Source organism: Bubalus kerabau, chromosome 14 (assembly GCF_029407905.1).
Source record: "Bubalus kerabau isolate K-KA32 ecotype Philippines breed swamp buffalo chromosome 14, PCC_UOA_SB_1v2, whole genome shotgun sequence".
Lineage (NCBI taxonomy): Eukaryota > Metazoa > Chordata > Mammalia > Artiodactyla > Bovidae > Bubalus > Bubalus kerabau.
Genome location: NC_073637.1, coordinates 75,775,254 through 75,789,595, shown reverse-complemented (window position 1 = coordinate 75,789,595; position 14,342 = coordinate 75,775,254). Strand labels below are relative to the sequence as shown.

General features: G+C 42.6%; 1 protein-coding gene across 2 annotated transcripts in view; it reads right to left on the bottom strand.

Annotated features, from left to right (window-relative positions):
- Positions 1–11,945, bottom strand: part of TMEM64 (transmembrane protein 64) — a 35,640-nt gene extending 23,695 nt beyond the window's left edge. For both annotated transcript variants that reach the window (XM_055546703.1, XM_055546704.1), the window contains exon 1: positions 10,895–11,945. In XM_055546703.1, the coding sequence (XP_055402678.1) occupies positions 10,895–11,695 (801 nt within the window). In that variant the 5' untranslated portion in view covers positions 11,696–11,945. The remainder of the gene's footprint in view (positions 1–10,894) is intronic.
- Between the last annotated feature and the right edge of the window lie 2,397 nt (positions 11,946–14,342).

The following is a 14,342-nucleotide window of genomic DNA, read 5'->3' as shown; positions in this document are numbered from 1 at the left end:
TCCCTAGAAAGCCTTTACCCATGGACATTCTGTAAAATCATTTATTTAGTATCTTTCGTCCGCACTGGCTCTCTCTAGCTGTGGTGAGTGGGGGCAGTCCTTGCTGTGCGGTGCGGGCGTCTCTTGTTGGGGAGCACGGGCTCTAGAGTGCGGGGGCTGCAGCAGCCCTTGCCCGTGGGCTCCAAGCACAGGCTCAGCAGCGGTGGCAGACGGGCTTAGCTGCCCCACAGCATGTGGGATCTTCCAGGACCAAGGATCGAACCTGTGTGCCCTGCACCGGCAGGCAGACTTTTAACCACTGGTCCAGCAGGGAAGTCCTACTCACTGACTTTAAACAAATATGTCTCCTTATCCTACTTTCCCAAAAGACATTAAATGTGAACCCAGAATAATCCTACTGGGAAGTCCTGCCTATTATACCCTGGGGACTTGACTCAGGACTGTTTTCCTACTCCAAAGACTCAGAAATCTCAATCTAGGATGTCAGTGTTATCCTGCTGGTTAGCTTCTATGATCAGAAATACTTCAGTGTGGGTCTCAGGGATGGTGAATGCTACCTGATTGCCACCCTCCCATACTTTCAGAACTCCAGAAGCACTGTGAAAGTACACACATTCTTATTCCCAGAAGTACTGTGATTTACTTGGAGATGTAATTCACTTGCCTTGGTGGGTAAGGGTTACTGTAGAACATTACCAAATACCAGATAGATCCTGAAAACACAGTGCCCATCTGAAGGGAAGAAAAAAGAGAGGAAAAAAACCCTTAATCTTAAAGAGTAAGAACTGATTCTTCACTGAACACACATTTTTGAAGCTGATAATAAGAGAACTCTTATTATTCTTATTATCACTTGAATGTACAGATGATCACTTGAATGCGCACTGAACCTCAGACACGGTACAAAGCACAGCTCCTCTGGCAACCCTGCCTACACAGTTCCTCTACCTTCTCCATTTACAACTGTTTACACAATGGCTTTACAGGCTTTAACAAACTAAAAAACTTTCTCATTTTTACACAGAATATCTTGACACAGATCGAATGAAGAATATAAAGGTGATCTGTGTATGGAAGACCTCAAATTTTATCCATAGTTTTGTGAAACGACATTAGTTTTGGCAAATCACACCTTCCTGTAGAGGTGTGTTTCCTAGTTTATATAAAAGCAATGTTGGTTATTGACAAAGTTATATTAGTATAAATTTCAATTAAAACATATATTTAGTAATATTATGCAGAAAAAATCATGAATCCCCATAATAATTTTTAAGGAATGGTCAAAAGAAGTTAAAGTGACTGCAGTTTGATCTTTTCATCTACTTATTACTGATAAATTATATTTTATAATGTATATCCTCAAAATACTATCAGTATTTCAGAAACAGAAAGGAGGGAGAAAGAGTTAACAAATGGCAATCAGCTTTCACTTCCAGAAACATGAAATTTTAAAAACTGCTTTAAGGAAAAACACTATCATTCTCTTCCCTCCTCAAAATACTTCTTTTCATGTTTCCAATCTCAGTTGCCCTAACTAGACAGACAGCACTCTTCCCTCATCCCCACAACCAATCATCTACTCTTTCTTACAGATTCTACCTTCTACATCTGTAAGAAATCTAGCCATCATCTGTTCCTATTCCTGTTCAGTCTCCTCCTCTCTGGTCTTGATACGTTAGATCTACCCACCATCACTCATAACCTAAGTTAAATTTTGCAGATATCTTTTAAAAAAGGGCAAATCCAATCCCGCTTAAACTTTTTCCTATTGCCATAAGAATGAAGTTCTGATTCATCAACATGCAAAGTACAAAATGACTGAGTGGTCATGAAAGTCATTCTGTACTATACTTAATGATCAAAATGTTCATTACATTCAGTAAGAAGTCTCAGAAATCATCTACAACATTCACTCACAATGTTCTATAAAAAAACACATGCACTAATAAGTGAAAAGACTAGAAAAATAAACACTAAAATGCTGAATATTTTCCTCCTTATACTTACTATACTTTTTAAAGTTTTTACAATGAATACTTATTCATAGGCAGAAAAAAAAAAAAAACACTTTTAAAACAAGTTTTAATAAGACTCTCTGCCTCCAAAGACATTTTAATCTAGGAAGGGGTAATAAGACATACTCTATTTGTTACTACAATACAATAGGCTAGATATACAGGTTTGTGAATTCTAACCCTATATATGACCATGAAAACCACAGAAGCTGGTGAGATGACTGAAGAAACACAAAGAGAACACAGTTTTAAGGAAGTAACAGCCAGCTATATTCCATGGTTCTGTGAGGTCTACGGATGAGGTGGCAAGGCATTTTTCAACTTGGTCATTATATCTCAACCTTCAGACTTAATGACTCCAAGCTCCTTCAAAACAGGTTGTGTCTCTGTCATCTAGTCCATCTGAACTGTACCAATGGCAATGAATCAGGATACTTTAATAGTAAGAAGAATCAGTATGCTTTAACAGCAAGAAGAACTAATCATTAGTTAAGCTGGCACAGTGTGTATTATGACTCAAACACAGAATAAGAATTTAAGATGAAAAAACATTTTTATAAAACATACCATCACCAAACTGTTACATACAAAGTAATGTTAAATAGTTACTTAGAACTTTTGTCTTTTTAAGAGTAAACTCTGAGACCCTGTCTAACCTCTCTAATTTTACAAATAATGATAATTGGAGGCCAGATCATTAAATGACTTCACCAAAGTCACACAGGAGCTGAGACAGAACTAAATGTCCCCAAACAGTCCATGAGACTAAGATTTTACCATTTTTCTGGTCTCATAGTCACTCGCCAATAAAATATTTTTATTTAACTGCAGTAAATTTCAGTTCAATTGTGAACTGAATTATTAGAAGCAATTTATCTTTTTCTTGATTACTCAAGGCATTTTCTAGGAAAATACAATACAATTTAGCTATATTTGTTTCAACTCTGTTTTTAATCTTATTTTACCATCATTATTTTAGCCAGTACACCAGTTTAACAGCTCCCTGCCCTCCCCCTAAACACGCAAAAACACTCTGTTGCTGCTTCTAACCTACTCGGGGCTAATAAAAATAGCCAAAGTAACTAACAGTTTGGTAACATAAAATTCTTTAAAATGGTTCTACTGAGAAGTGAGCCAGGCTGATGGGTCAGGTCTTCCACTTTTATATTTACTCATTTCTTTTTTTTTTCCTTTTATTTATTTTTTCATTTTACCCACAATACATATATATATATATATATATATTTTTTTTTTTTTTAAAGGCTTTTGTTAAATACAAAGGTAAAAAGATATATATGGGAGCTTATGGGACTCTTACAGTTTCAGGGGCTTGGACTTGGTGGTTATTTTACTACAGTGACTGTTTATAGCTCTAATGCAAACTTCTGTAAAGTCCAAGGTAGGAAATATTTTCGGCTTTGCAGGCCATAGGGTTTTTGTCACAACTATTCAACCTTGATGTTTTAGCTTAAAAAGAGCTACAAACTATACATCCATGAATAAACATAGCTATATTCCAATAACATTATTTACAGATGCTGAAATCTGAATTTCATGTAATTCTCACACACACACAAAACATTATTCTTTTGATATTTTTTCCAGTTATCTCCCTAGGATGATGCCTGATTCAACTGTGGAGAACCTGGCCCAATGCCTGACACATGGGAGGTCCCAGGGCTAGTGCTCTGGAATTAGAACCAGGAGATCTCTGAGAAACCAGAAAGTTCTCTGCTGATCTTCTCAGATCAACAACAGAGCCTCAGGTAAGTTCATGGCTCTACCATTTACCAACTGCTAGGTAAATGGTACCTACCAACTGCTAGGTAAATGGGTCCTAGGCTATTTATTTCACCACTCTGCCTCAACTGCCTTAGTTTAATATGAGAATTAGGGTTCATATGAACATTAAGTAAGTAATGTGTACATGTTAGAACAACAGTGCCTGGCAATTACTAAGTACAACATAAAAAAATGGTTAAATTAAAAAGAAAAAAAAATTCTCTCAGTTTCAATGTCCTTATCTTGGAATGCAGAGGATGGAGAGAAGGAAATAGTAAGTAATGAGCAAGCTATACATTTTATCACAGCTATGCAGCAGGTAATGGCAAACACATTTCACAACAGAAAGCATGGCTCAAAGAGTAGCTCAAGATGTCAGAGTAAAGGTCAGAACTAAGTCTGACTTCAAGTATGTGATATTTTGTCCCCTATGTAACTGCCTGTAAGTCACTGATAACTCCTCAAAGGACTGTTGTGATGATTAAGCGATAGTATATATGTAAAATATATGTAAATTTTCTCTACATACTGTAAAGTGCTATACAACATATGATCAAGAGGATCTTCCATGCTATGTTTTATGCTTTTATTTGAGGTTTCAACCATGAAAACATTTCCCATGTGGAATTAAGTTTTTCTATGATCAAAGTGAAAAGAGAATAATTTTTAGGCTCTCCTGTGGAACAACAGTAACAACAACATCAAACCTTTTTAGAAGTTGCAAGCACCAATATGCATACTATTACCCATTAGAACCACTTATTATGTAATATATTTGGATTAACAGGGGCTTCCCTCCAAGCTCAGGTGGTGAAGAATCTGCCTGCAATACAGGAGACTCAGGTTCAATTCTTGGGTCAGGAAGATCCACTGGAGAAGGAAATGGCTACTCACTCCAGTATTCTTGCCTTAAGAATCCCATGGTCGGAGGAGCCTGGCAGGCTACAGTTGATTGGGTCACAAGAGTCGGACACGACCTAGCAAGTAAACCGCCACCAAACCACCATATTTGGATTAAAGTTGATATTTCACAGGTGGTAGCTTTAAACTGTTGAAGTCCAGATATCTCCACGGGAGTATCTTACAAGAGACTTTACAATAATGCATTAATGCTTTCTAAATAGTTATTTTTATGAATGCTTACAGTTTTCAACTTTATCAACAAAAAGGAAATCCTGAAGTTTTGAGGCTACAGACAAAATCTGCTATGTTTAAGTCAGAAATAATCATGTTTACCTCTTAGAATGTTGAGGATGAAATACATTAACATATTAAGGGGTACTTAGTAATTGTGGAATGATAAGAGAGAGGCTTGGAGAAGGCAATGGCACCCCACTCCAGTGTTCTTGCCTGAAGAATCCCAGGGATGGCGGGGCCTGGTAGGCTGCCGTCTATGGGGCCGCACAGAGTCAGACACGACTGAAGCGACTTAGCAGCAGCAGCAGCAAGACAGAGGCTAGAAGTAAGCTGAGGGTTGGGAAAATGTCCTGAGGTGAAAAGAAAACCCACTTGACGGTTTCCCTACAGGGAGTGCCAAGATTAGATTTGCATTCTACAAAGATCATTCTGGAGGGAGAAAAAACTGGAAATCCTTGCTGGAGACTAGATAGGAGGCTGAGGCTGAAATGCTGCCAGGGTTGTGGCAGTGGACTGGACTGAAGGATCTGGGAGGCAGGATCCAGAAGTCAAGCGCCAGAGTCAAAGACTACTGCCAAACACTCAACTTCTCGCTCCTTCCAGGCACACACATTGCCTCTGTGAAGTCAGCTGTGGCCATGTCACTTGTTCAGGCTAGTAAAGAGTGAGATTACTTCTAGGTGAAAGCATTAAAAATCAGTACAGAATTCACTATGTCACATACACCAAGTGAAAGATGGTGGCTCCGTCAACCTGGATCCCCAAATAAAAATAACATAAAGCAGAGACTCCCGACTCCTTCCCCAAAGCTGAACCTGGATCTGTGCCAAGTAAGGAAACAAACCTTTGCTTTTTTTTTTTTTAATACTTAAGGAACATATATTTATGAGAAATCATGAGGAAAAATATGGCATCATATGCAATATATAGAGTCTACTTAATTAAAACATTTTTTAAAGGATATGTCATAAATGCTAGGAGCATATATAGCCCTCCAAATCATAAAAGTGGAATTCAAAATATAAATTAAATTTATCTCCCTTCACTATAAATAATAACATAAGCTTCACTTTTTACAAATCTTTTGCTTTTCAACCCAGTGAGGTTTGGGGGTTGTTGTAGTGCCATTTAGCCTATCCTGAGTGAAGCAATAAGAAACAGTCATTCTAGATATGTGCCCAGATAAGAACAGTACTTAGAAACACTCACAAACAACACATCTAGAAATCTGTCTTAATGTACAATAATACCTACAGATTCAAGATTACATCAAAAACGTTGGTAGGTAGGGGCCTTTATTTCCCACAGGAAAAATAAGTACATTTTAAAAAGTAGAAATGATTCTAAAATGTACTTCAGAAATTATATTTCTTATGATCTAACAATTCATCACACTATAAAGTGTTATGTACTTAATTTCCATTTCAAAAGTGAAGTGTCAATTTGTTCATCCCTTTTTAGCACACATGGGAGCAGGAAAGAAAGTTAAGAACAGATAGCAAGCAAGGGAGAGCCCGGCTCCTGCCTCTAAAATATAAAAACTACCTCCACCATAATAATAATTGCTATTAATTTTTGAGAAATGAGCATGTGCCAGGCAAATACTCAATGCCTTCCCTGCATTAGCTTATTTGAGCCTCATAACTCAGCATAGATTGTCAAGGACTGTCTATTTCCAAACCCTGTGCCTCTCATGACCACCACCTTTCCTCATGAGCATTGATTAAAGGTCAATCAATCATGGACACTGAAGATGAGCTTTAACTGGAATGGAAAGAAGGAAGGACAATTTTAAAAGACAGGTAGGGAAGAAGAAAAAGAAATACGCCTGGAAAGGGGGCAGCTTTGGGTAGCCATAGGGGTATGAGGACAGAAAGGATAGAATCAGAAAGAGGTTCTAGAAGGCAGAAGCAAAAGCCAAGCTAAAACAAAAATCAGCATTAACTAAGCTTTCTTTTCACTCACATACCCTGGGTGAATTCAGTAAACAGTTTCAGTTGCAGAAGCTATTATGTAGATAGTTAAAAAGAAAAAATGAACAAGATGTAATAGACTATATCCAATGGGTCCACAAGCCACCTTGCTTAAGGCCAAGAGTGAGAATTTGACACAGTACCATGAACTTTTTCAGATAATCTGGGGTTTATAACTCAGCTCCACCACTTGGTCCTTCAAGACCCTTCATGGATTACACTCTTGTCAAGGCAAAGGGGCCTATGTAACTCAGTGAAGCTGTGAGCCTGCTGTGCAGGGCCACCCAAGATGGACGGGTCACAGTGAAGAGTTCTGACAAAACGTGGCCCACTGAAGGAGGAAACAGCAAATCACTCCCGTATTTTTACCGCGAGAACCCCATAAACAGCATGAAAAGGCAGAAAGACAGGATAATGGAAGATGAGCACCCCAGGTCAGAAAGAGAAGAAAAAAAGTGAAGTCGCTCAGTTGTGTCCAACTCTTTGCAACCCCATTGACTATAGCCTACCAGCCCCCTCTGTTCATGGGATTTTCCAGGCAAGAGTACTGGAGTGGATTGCCATTTAAGGAGTCCAGTAAGCTACCGGGAAGAGAGGAGGGCAATTACTCATAACTCCAGAAAGAATAAAGCGTGGAAACGATGCTCAGTTGTGGATGTGTCTGGTGGTGAAAGTCAAGTCCAATGCTATAAAGAACAGCATTACATAGGAACCTGGATTGTGGTGCTGGAGAAGACTCTTGAGAGTCCTCTGGACTGCAAGAAGATCAAACCAGTCAGTCCTAAAGGATATCAACCTTGAACATCCACTGGAAGGACTGATGCTGAAGCTGAAACTTCCATACTTTGGCCACCTGATGTGAAAAGCCAACTCATTGGAAAAGACCTTGATGCTGGGAAAGATTGAAGGCTAAAGAAGAAGGCGATGGCAGAAGATGATATGGTTAGATAGCATCACTGACTCAACAGACAGGAATATGAGCAAACTCCAGGAAATAGTGAAGGACAGAGGAGCCTGGCATGCTGCAGTACGTGGGGTCACAAAGAGTCGGATATGACGTAGCTACTGAACCATCACTACCATCACCACTTGGTAGCTGGGTGATCTTGAACAAGCTCCCGGATGCCTCCATGTCTTCCTCAGTTAAACTATGCCAATAATACCTATTTCAAGAGGCCCGTTTTCTTTTTTCCTTCTTTTCTCTTGACCCCACAAGGCCAAACTGAGATCTGCCTCTTGTCAAGTTCGTTTTCAATTAACTACCTTAAATTACTTCCAAGTACAAAGTATAAATTACATGTTTAATATATTTGATTATTTTTTAAAACTTAGTTTTAATTAACAAATTATAATGAGCCCACATTATATACCCAGGACAAAATATAAAATGAAGAAATGGAGTCATGGGTTAAGACTCTATCTGCAAACAATTATTTAGTACCTAGGTGATCCTGGATAATAACAACAGTAACGACGACATGAAATTAAAAGACGCTTACTCCTTGGAAGGAAAGTTATGACCAACCTAGATAGCATATTCAAAAGCAGAGATATTACTTTGTCGACCATTACTTGGTCTGTCTAGTCAAGGCTATGGTTTTTCCTGTGGTCATGTATGGATGTGAGAGTTGGACTATAAAGAAAGCTGAGCGCCAAAGAATTGATGCTTTTGAACTGTGGTGTTGGAGAAGACTCTTGAGAGTCCCCTGGACTGCAAGGAGATCAAACCAGTCCATCCTAAAGGAGATCAGTCCTGGGTGTTCATTGGAAGGACTGAAACTCCAATACTTTGGCCACCTGATGCGAAGAGCTGACTCATTTGAAAAGCCCCTGATGCTGGGAAAGATTGAGGGCGGGAGGAGAAGGGGACAACACAGGATGAGATGGCTGGATGGCATCACCGGCTCAATGGACATGAGTAAACTCCGGGAGTTGGTGATGTACAGGGAGGCCTGGCGTGCTGCGGTTCATGGGGTTGCAAAGAGTTGGACGCAACTGAACTGAACTGAACTGAATGACGACAAAAGCCAGAATGTTTGTTATTCCAGGCTTAGTAGCATTTATTTAAGCAATTGTCTCAATAATCCTATGACGAAGGTAACATTACTTTCCCATTTTGCATATAAGAAAGTGAACCATAAAGAGGATAAGCAACTTGACCGAGGGGCAACAGATTCAGATTCTATGGCGAATTCTATGGAGACAGCAGAATTTCAGATCATCAGCCCTGTGTTCCGGACTATTAGATAATAATCTATAATATACGTATAATCACTCTCCATAGAGCTAGTTTAAAGATTAGAAATAATACGTGGAAGCAGTCCAGGACAGGAGGCACACAGTTGGTAGACAAGAAAATGCACAAGGAAATAAGCTATACTGGAGAGGATGCAAACTAACAGATTGAAACTATTCAGGTTCCTTAGTTCCAACCCTCTTTCAAAGTTTAAGGATACTTGATTGATTATTAGCCAAGGCTGGGTCAAAATTCAAGCTTATAGGAAGCTGTGAAAAGGTAAAAATTTAAGGAAGAGAACATACTAAACCACCTGTAAACATCAAATTTTCCGTGTACAGAAAACTCCTTATCTATTTCCATGTCGCCTCAAGCCTCACTCGAGTCATTGCTGCAGTTGGCTAGAATCAACATGAGATTTGCAAAAGGCATTTAAAAAGAAAAGGGTAGGTTGGTTAGAAATATTCTTAACATAAAACAAAATGAGAAAGTTTCTAGAGATAACTATTTTTGAAACAAATTTGTCAGGTTCACTAATATATATTGATTCCTGTGGATTTGAGTGCTAAAACTCTTTCTTCACACAGAGTTTTTTTTTAGGTCTAGTTGGGTTGAGTTTCTGGGCATCTATATGAAAATTCTTTGAACTTCAGAATCACTGAATTTGAAGAACACAGTAACTGGTTTAACCCCTTCACCTTAAAAAAGAGGAAAGCAAGGGCACATAGCCAGTGGTAAAGAACCTGCCTGCCAATGCAGGAGACATGAGAGACACAGGTTCGATCCTGGGTCAGAAAGATACCCTGGAGAAGGGAATGGCAACTCATTCTAGCATTTTTGCTTGGAGAATCCCATGGACAGAGGAACCTGGTAGGCTACAGTCCATGGACACAACTAAAGTGACTTAGCATACAGCATGCGCTGAAGACACTAAGTTTGTCAACACTGGATCCTTTTTTCCCCATGGGATGGTCCTCAGTAGCAGAGTTCCATTCTTCAATCATTTACTAGCAGTGTTTCCATTACTCAATCATTTACAACGCGATGTACATTAGTTAATACAAGACAAAAAAAAAAGTGTACAAGGTGTATAAAAAGACAAATATATTCTCAATTGGGAAAAAGGTTACCTGTCCAATTCTGTCTTATCCACTACCAAGTGATTTTAAAATGAAGTTCCTCCAAAGAAAGGTAAAAAGGAGGCTTCTCCCCTTATTACACTGTATTAAAAAAGCAAATTACTCAATGAAAAAAAACCTATTAAAATTTTTAGGAAACTCCAAAATAGAGTCTACTTTCTCCTCTATTTACCCAAACTCTTCCGTTAGCCCCACATTGTTAAAAACTTGAGCTAAAATACTGGATGCATTTTGGCAAGTTAGAGGGAAAGCCAGCCTTTATTTATTCCCTGACTGGTGCGACAGCTGCTACAGAGTAAGATGACAAATGTTTAAAATAGATATTTCTACTCCTCTCCTCTCATAGTTAAGAGAGCTCATTTCTAACCAAATTCATATGTTAAAAAAGGAGTAGTTCTTTCTCTACCAAATCTCCTTATTGAGGGGGCCCGACACAGATTGGCTTTATCTGTTTGAAATGTCTCAGGGTAAGTCAGAAAGTAATTTCCACTTCTGTTAATGTCACTCCTCTGCCGGCATTCCACAGGACGGAGCACCCTCCCAGGGCCGCCCCAAGATCGCTCAAAACAAACAAAAAGACTTGGGAGAACAGCCCAGTGGCACGCCACTTACCGAGAACACTGCGTTCTGCAGCCCGAAAGGTATGGGGGTGAGCCTGGCCAGCGCCACCACTTTGAGGCCGCTGCCCCCCTCCACGACGCGGATGACGGCGCTGAGTTTCTCACTGCTCTGGATCCTGGCGGCTACCCAGGCGGTGAGCAGCCGCTTGCAGACCACGTGGGCGATGAAGGTGCCAATGAGGACGCCCACCACCATCAACCCCATGCCCAGCACGAAGCCGTACAGGTAGCCGGCCGCCACGTTGAGCACGATGTAGCCCCAGCCGCAGGGGAACGAGACCACGATGAAGCCCACGACGAAGAGCAGGACCCCCAGCAGCGAGTCGAGGCTCTCGGCCCAGAGCAGGAGGTGCTGCAGGTAGCGGCGGACCAGGGCCAGGGAAGCGAAGCACACGGCGGCCAGCACGCAGACCAGCACCAGGCTCCGGCACCAACAGGTGCTGCCGAGGCAGCAGCAGCGCCAGCTTCTCACCTCGGCCACGTCGACCACCACGCCGCCGCCCCCCGGGCCGCCCGCTAACGCCCCGCCCGGCCCCGGCAGCTCTGAGGCGTCGGACAGAGCGTGGCGCTCCAGACAGGCGCCGAGCAGCGCCCCCGGGGCGGCCGCCGCCACCGCCGCCGCGCTCGCCCCGCCCCCGCGCGGGGGCAGACGCTCCGCCGGGCCGTCCCCGCCGGCCGCCCGCGGCAGGGCCCAGCCGGCTGGCGGCGGCGGCTCGGTGTGGCCCGGGAGGGCGGCGGCGTACTGCAGAAGCCGGGGCAGCGACTGGAGCAGGCTGCCGCCGGCGCTCCACATGCCTCGGCCCAGCGCCGGGCCCTCCTCAACCGGCTTGCGGCTCCGCCGCCGCGGCGGCCGCGCTAGTCAGGCGGCGGACCTTCATGGCGCCCCGCGCGCGTGGCCTGACTCGCCGCGTTCTCTCGAGGGGCAGGAGAGGGCCTCAGGGAAAGAAAGCTGAGGGCTCGCTGACGGAAGGATGACGCCGTGAAGAGGGAGAAAACTCCCGACGCCACACAGTGGAGGCCGCCTCTCCGGGGGCCGAGGGGGCGGGGCGTCAGCACGCGGGGGCGGGGCCTGGCTCGAGCTATATTTGGCCCTGCCCCAGTGACGGACAGCGCCCCGCCCCCGCCAGGGTAATGAGGCTGGGTAGCGGCGGCGTCTGGAGGGCTGAGGCGCTGAAGGAGCCTCTGGGAGGAGAGAAATCGCAGAGACTATGGGGGCGCCAGAGAAGGACAGGGGCTGCAGTGAGGTGGAGAGTTGGGTAATGCGCGAGGAACCCTGCAGGGGCCTTCCCGGCCTTCCTAGGAGGCGCATGCGTGCCTGCCTGTCAAGGCAGTGACAGGCCGGGTCCCAGTCAGCCAGCCGCTTGGATTCTCGCCCAATACCTGTTGGCTGTTTCTGCAGTAACCTCTGATCGTTTATATCCACAGCCACTGTGGTGATATTAGAGGGAAAAGAGTTCTTCATCTGCGTTAAGGAGGATTTGCTCATTTTTACCTCCCCAGCTAGTGAAATCTCCGTGCAGGTTTCAGGTAGTCGTTTGGTACTTAAGGAACTTAAGGAATTAGGTATAAAAGCCCAACCTCGACAGAATGCCACTTCTGACCCAGAAGTCTTTAATTGAGCGCCAGACACCTGGGCTAGCGACTTCTCCAAAAGATACACCGAAGAACATTCTTAAGGATTAGCCGTACCAGATGACTCCTTCTCATGCTGCTTTCCTTTCTTCTTTTTGCCTAGACTCTAAGGTTAGTGTTCCTCAGGCGCTCTTTCCTTCTATTTAGAGCTCACCGAGCCCTCTCATTTGAGCTCATAGATTTGATTCCACTTGGTATAACCCCCAAGTCTATCTCTTCCTGTCTCTCCCTTGCACTCCAGCTTGTGGACACACCTAGATGGAATTTCTGTAGGTATCTCAAACTCAGCATAGCTCTGGTGCAAAAAGGACGTAGTAACTGGTCAAGGAATGATGCTAAAGCTGAAACTCCAGTACTTTGGCCACTTCATGCGAAGAGTTGACTCATTGGAAAAGACTCTGAGGCTGGGAGGGATTGGGGGCAAGAGGAGAAGGGGATGACAGAGGATGAGATGGCTGGATGGCATCGCTGACTCGATGGACATGAGTCTCAGTGAACTCCGGGAGTTGATGATGGACAGGGAGGCCTGGCGTGCTGCGATTCATGGGGTCGCAAAGAGTCGGACACGACTGAGCGACTGATCTGATCTGATCTGAACTGGTCAAGTCATTAACCCCTGAATCTCAGTGTTTGTTTTTAAACTGCAAAATGAACATGATAGTACAATTTTACCTCATAAAACTGTTGTGAGGATTAAATAAAATAATGAAGAACCTTGGCACTATTCCTGGAATCAGTATACAGCCCCGAGAAGGTATCTCATAGTTTAAAGTGTTGTTCCCCATAGATTTGCTCTTTCTTTTGAGTTTCTTGTCTCAGTGGACGATCTTCCAATTACCCGCCAAATAGCCACCAGGACACTTTGAGACCTACTGATTAGGTACCTGCTTTCTCTTTCATGTCATTCCTCTCAAGCCATTGGGTTTGGCCAGAGTCAGTTAAAGTTTTTCAAAGGTATCAGGCACAAGCTGCTTCACCTTTTTTAATTCCTGTAGTTCACCTGGAGGAGCAGCTTCCTTGTTTAGCTAAAGTTATACTTCCTCTCTAGAAACTTCCAACACTACCTTCCCATTACCCAGTCACACCCAGTTTGTTGTTTCGTTCCCATTCTCACTCTCCTTTCTACTTATTATATTTGTCCATTATGCTGAGATTTTTTGTTTGCATCACTGTTTCCCTCTTTAGACTGAATTTATTTAACATAGGCCCATTACTTATTTAATCTTAATAAGTAAAGAAACAGTAAGTACTCTATATGTTTTTCTGAATGAATAAGTTACAGTTTACAGGGAGGATAAGAAAGCCAGACAGGAGGCTAACAGAATTGTTTGGGCAAGAATCCATGATGGACTAAAGTAAGGTAATGGTCATGGAGTTAGTAGAATGGGGATAAATTAGAAGCTATAGGCTTGGCCACCGATTGGGTGTTAGGAGAGAGAAAGAGTCAAAGCTAATACCTGGGTTTTCTATTTGAGGTAGTGGATAGATAATGGAGCCAATGACCAAGAGAAAAAGTACAGAAAGTTTCTGAGAAAGGTGAAAGTACAGAAAGTTGTGAGAAAGGTGAAACTGGAAATGTCTATGATATCATCCAGTTGTGGCATGTTGGTAGATGGTTGACAATGTGGATAAAGAGAGAAAATGGGGCATCTCTCCTAGAAATTTTGACATTGGTATATAGACAGCAGTTAAGCCATGGTTTGGGTGAGTCAATGGTGGTGGATGTGCCAAATATCTTCTGTTGTCTTTCAGGTTCATGGTAAAATTGCATTTCCCAGCCTCCTTGTGGTTGGGATGAGATACATGAC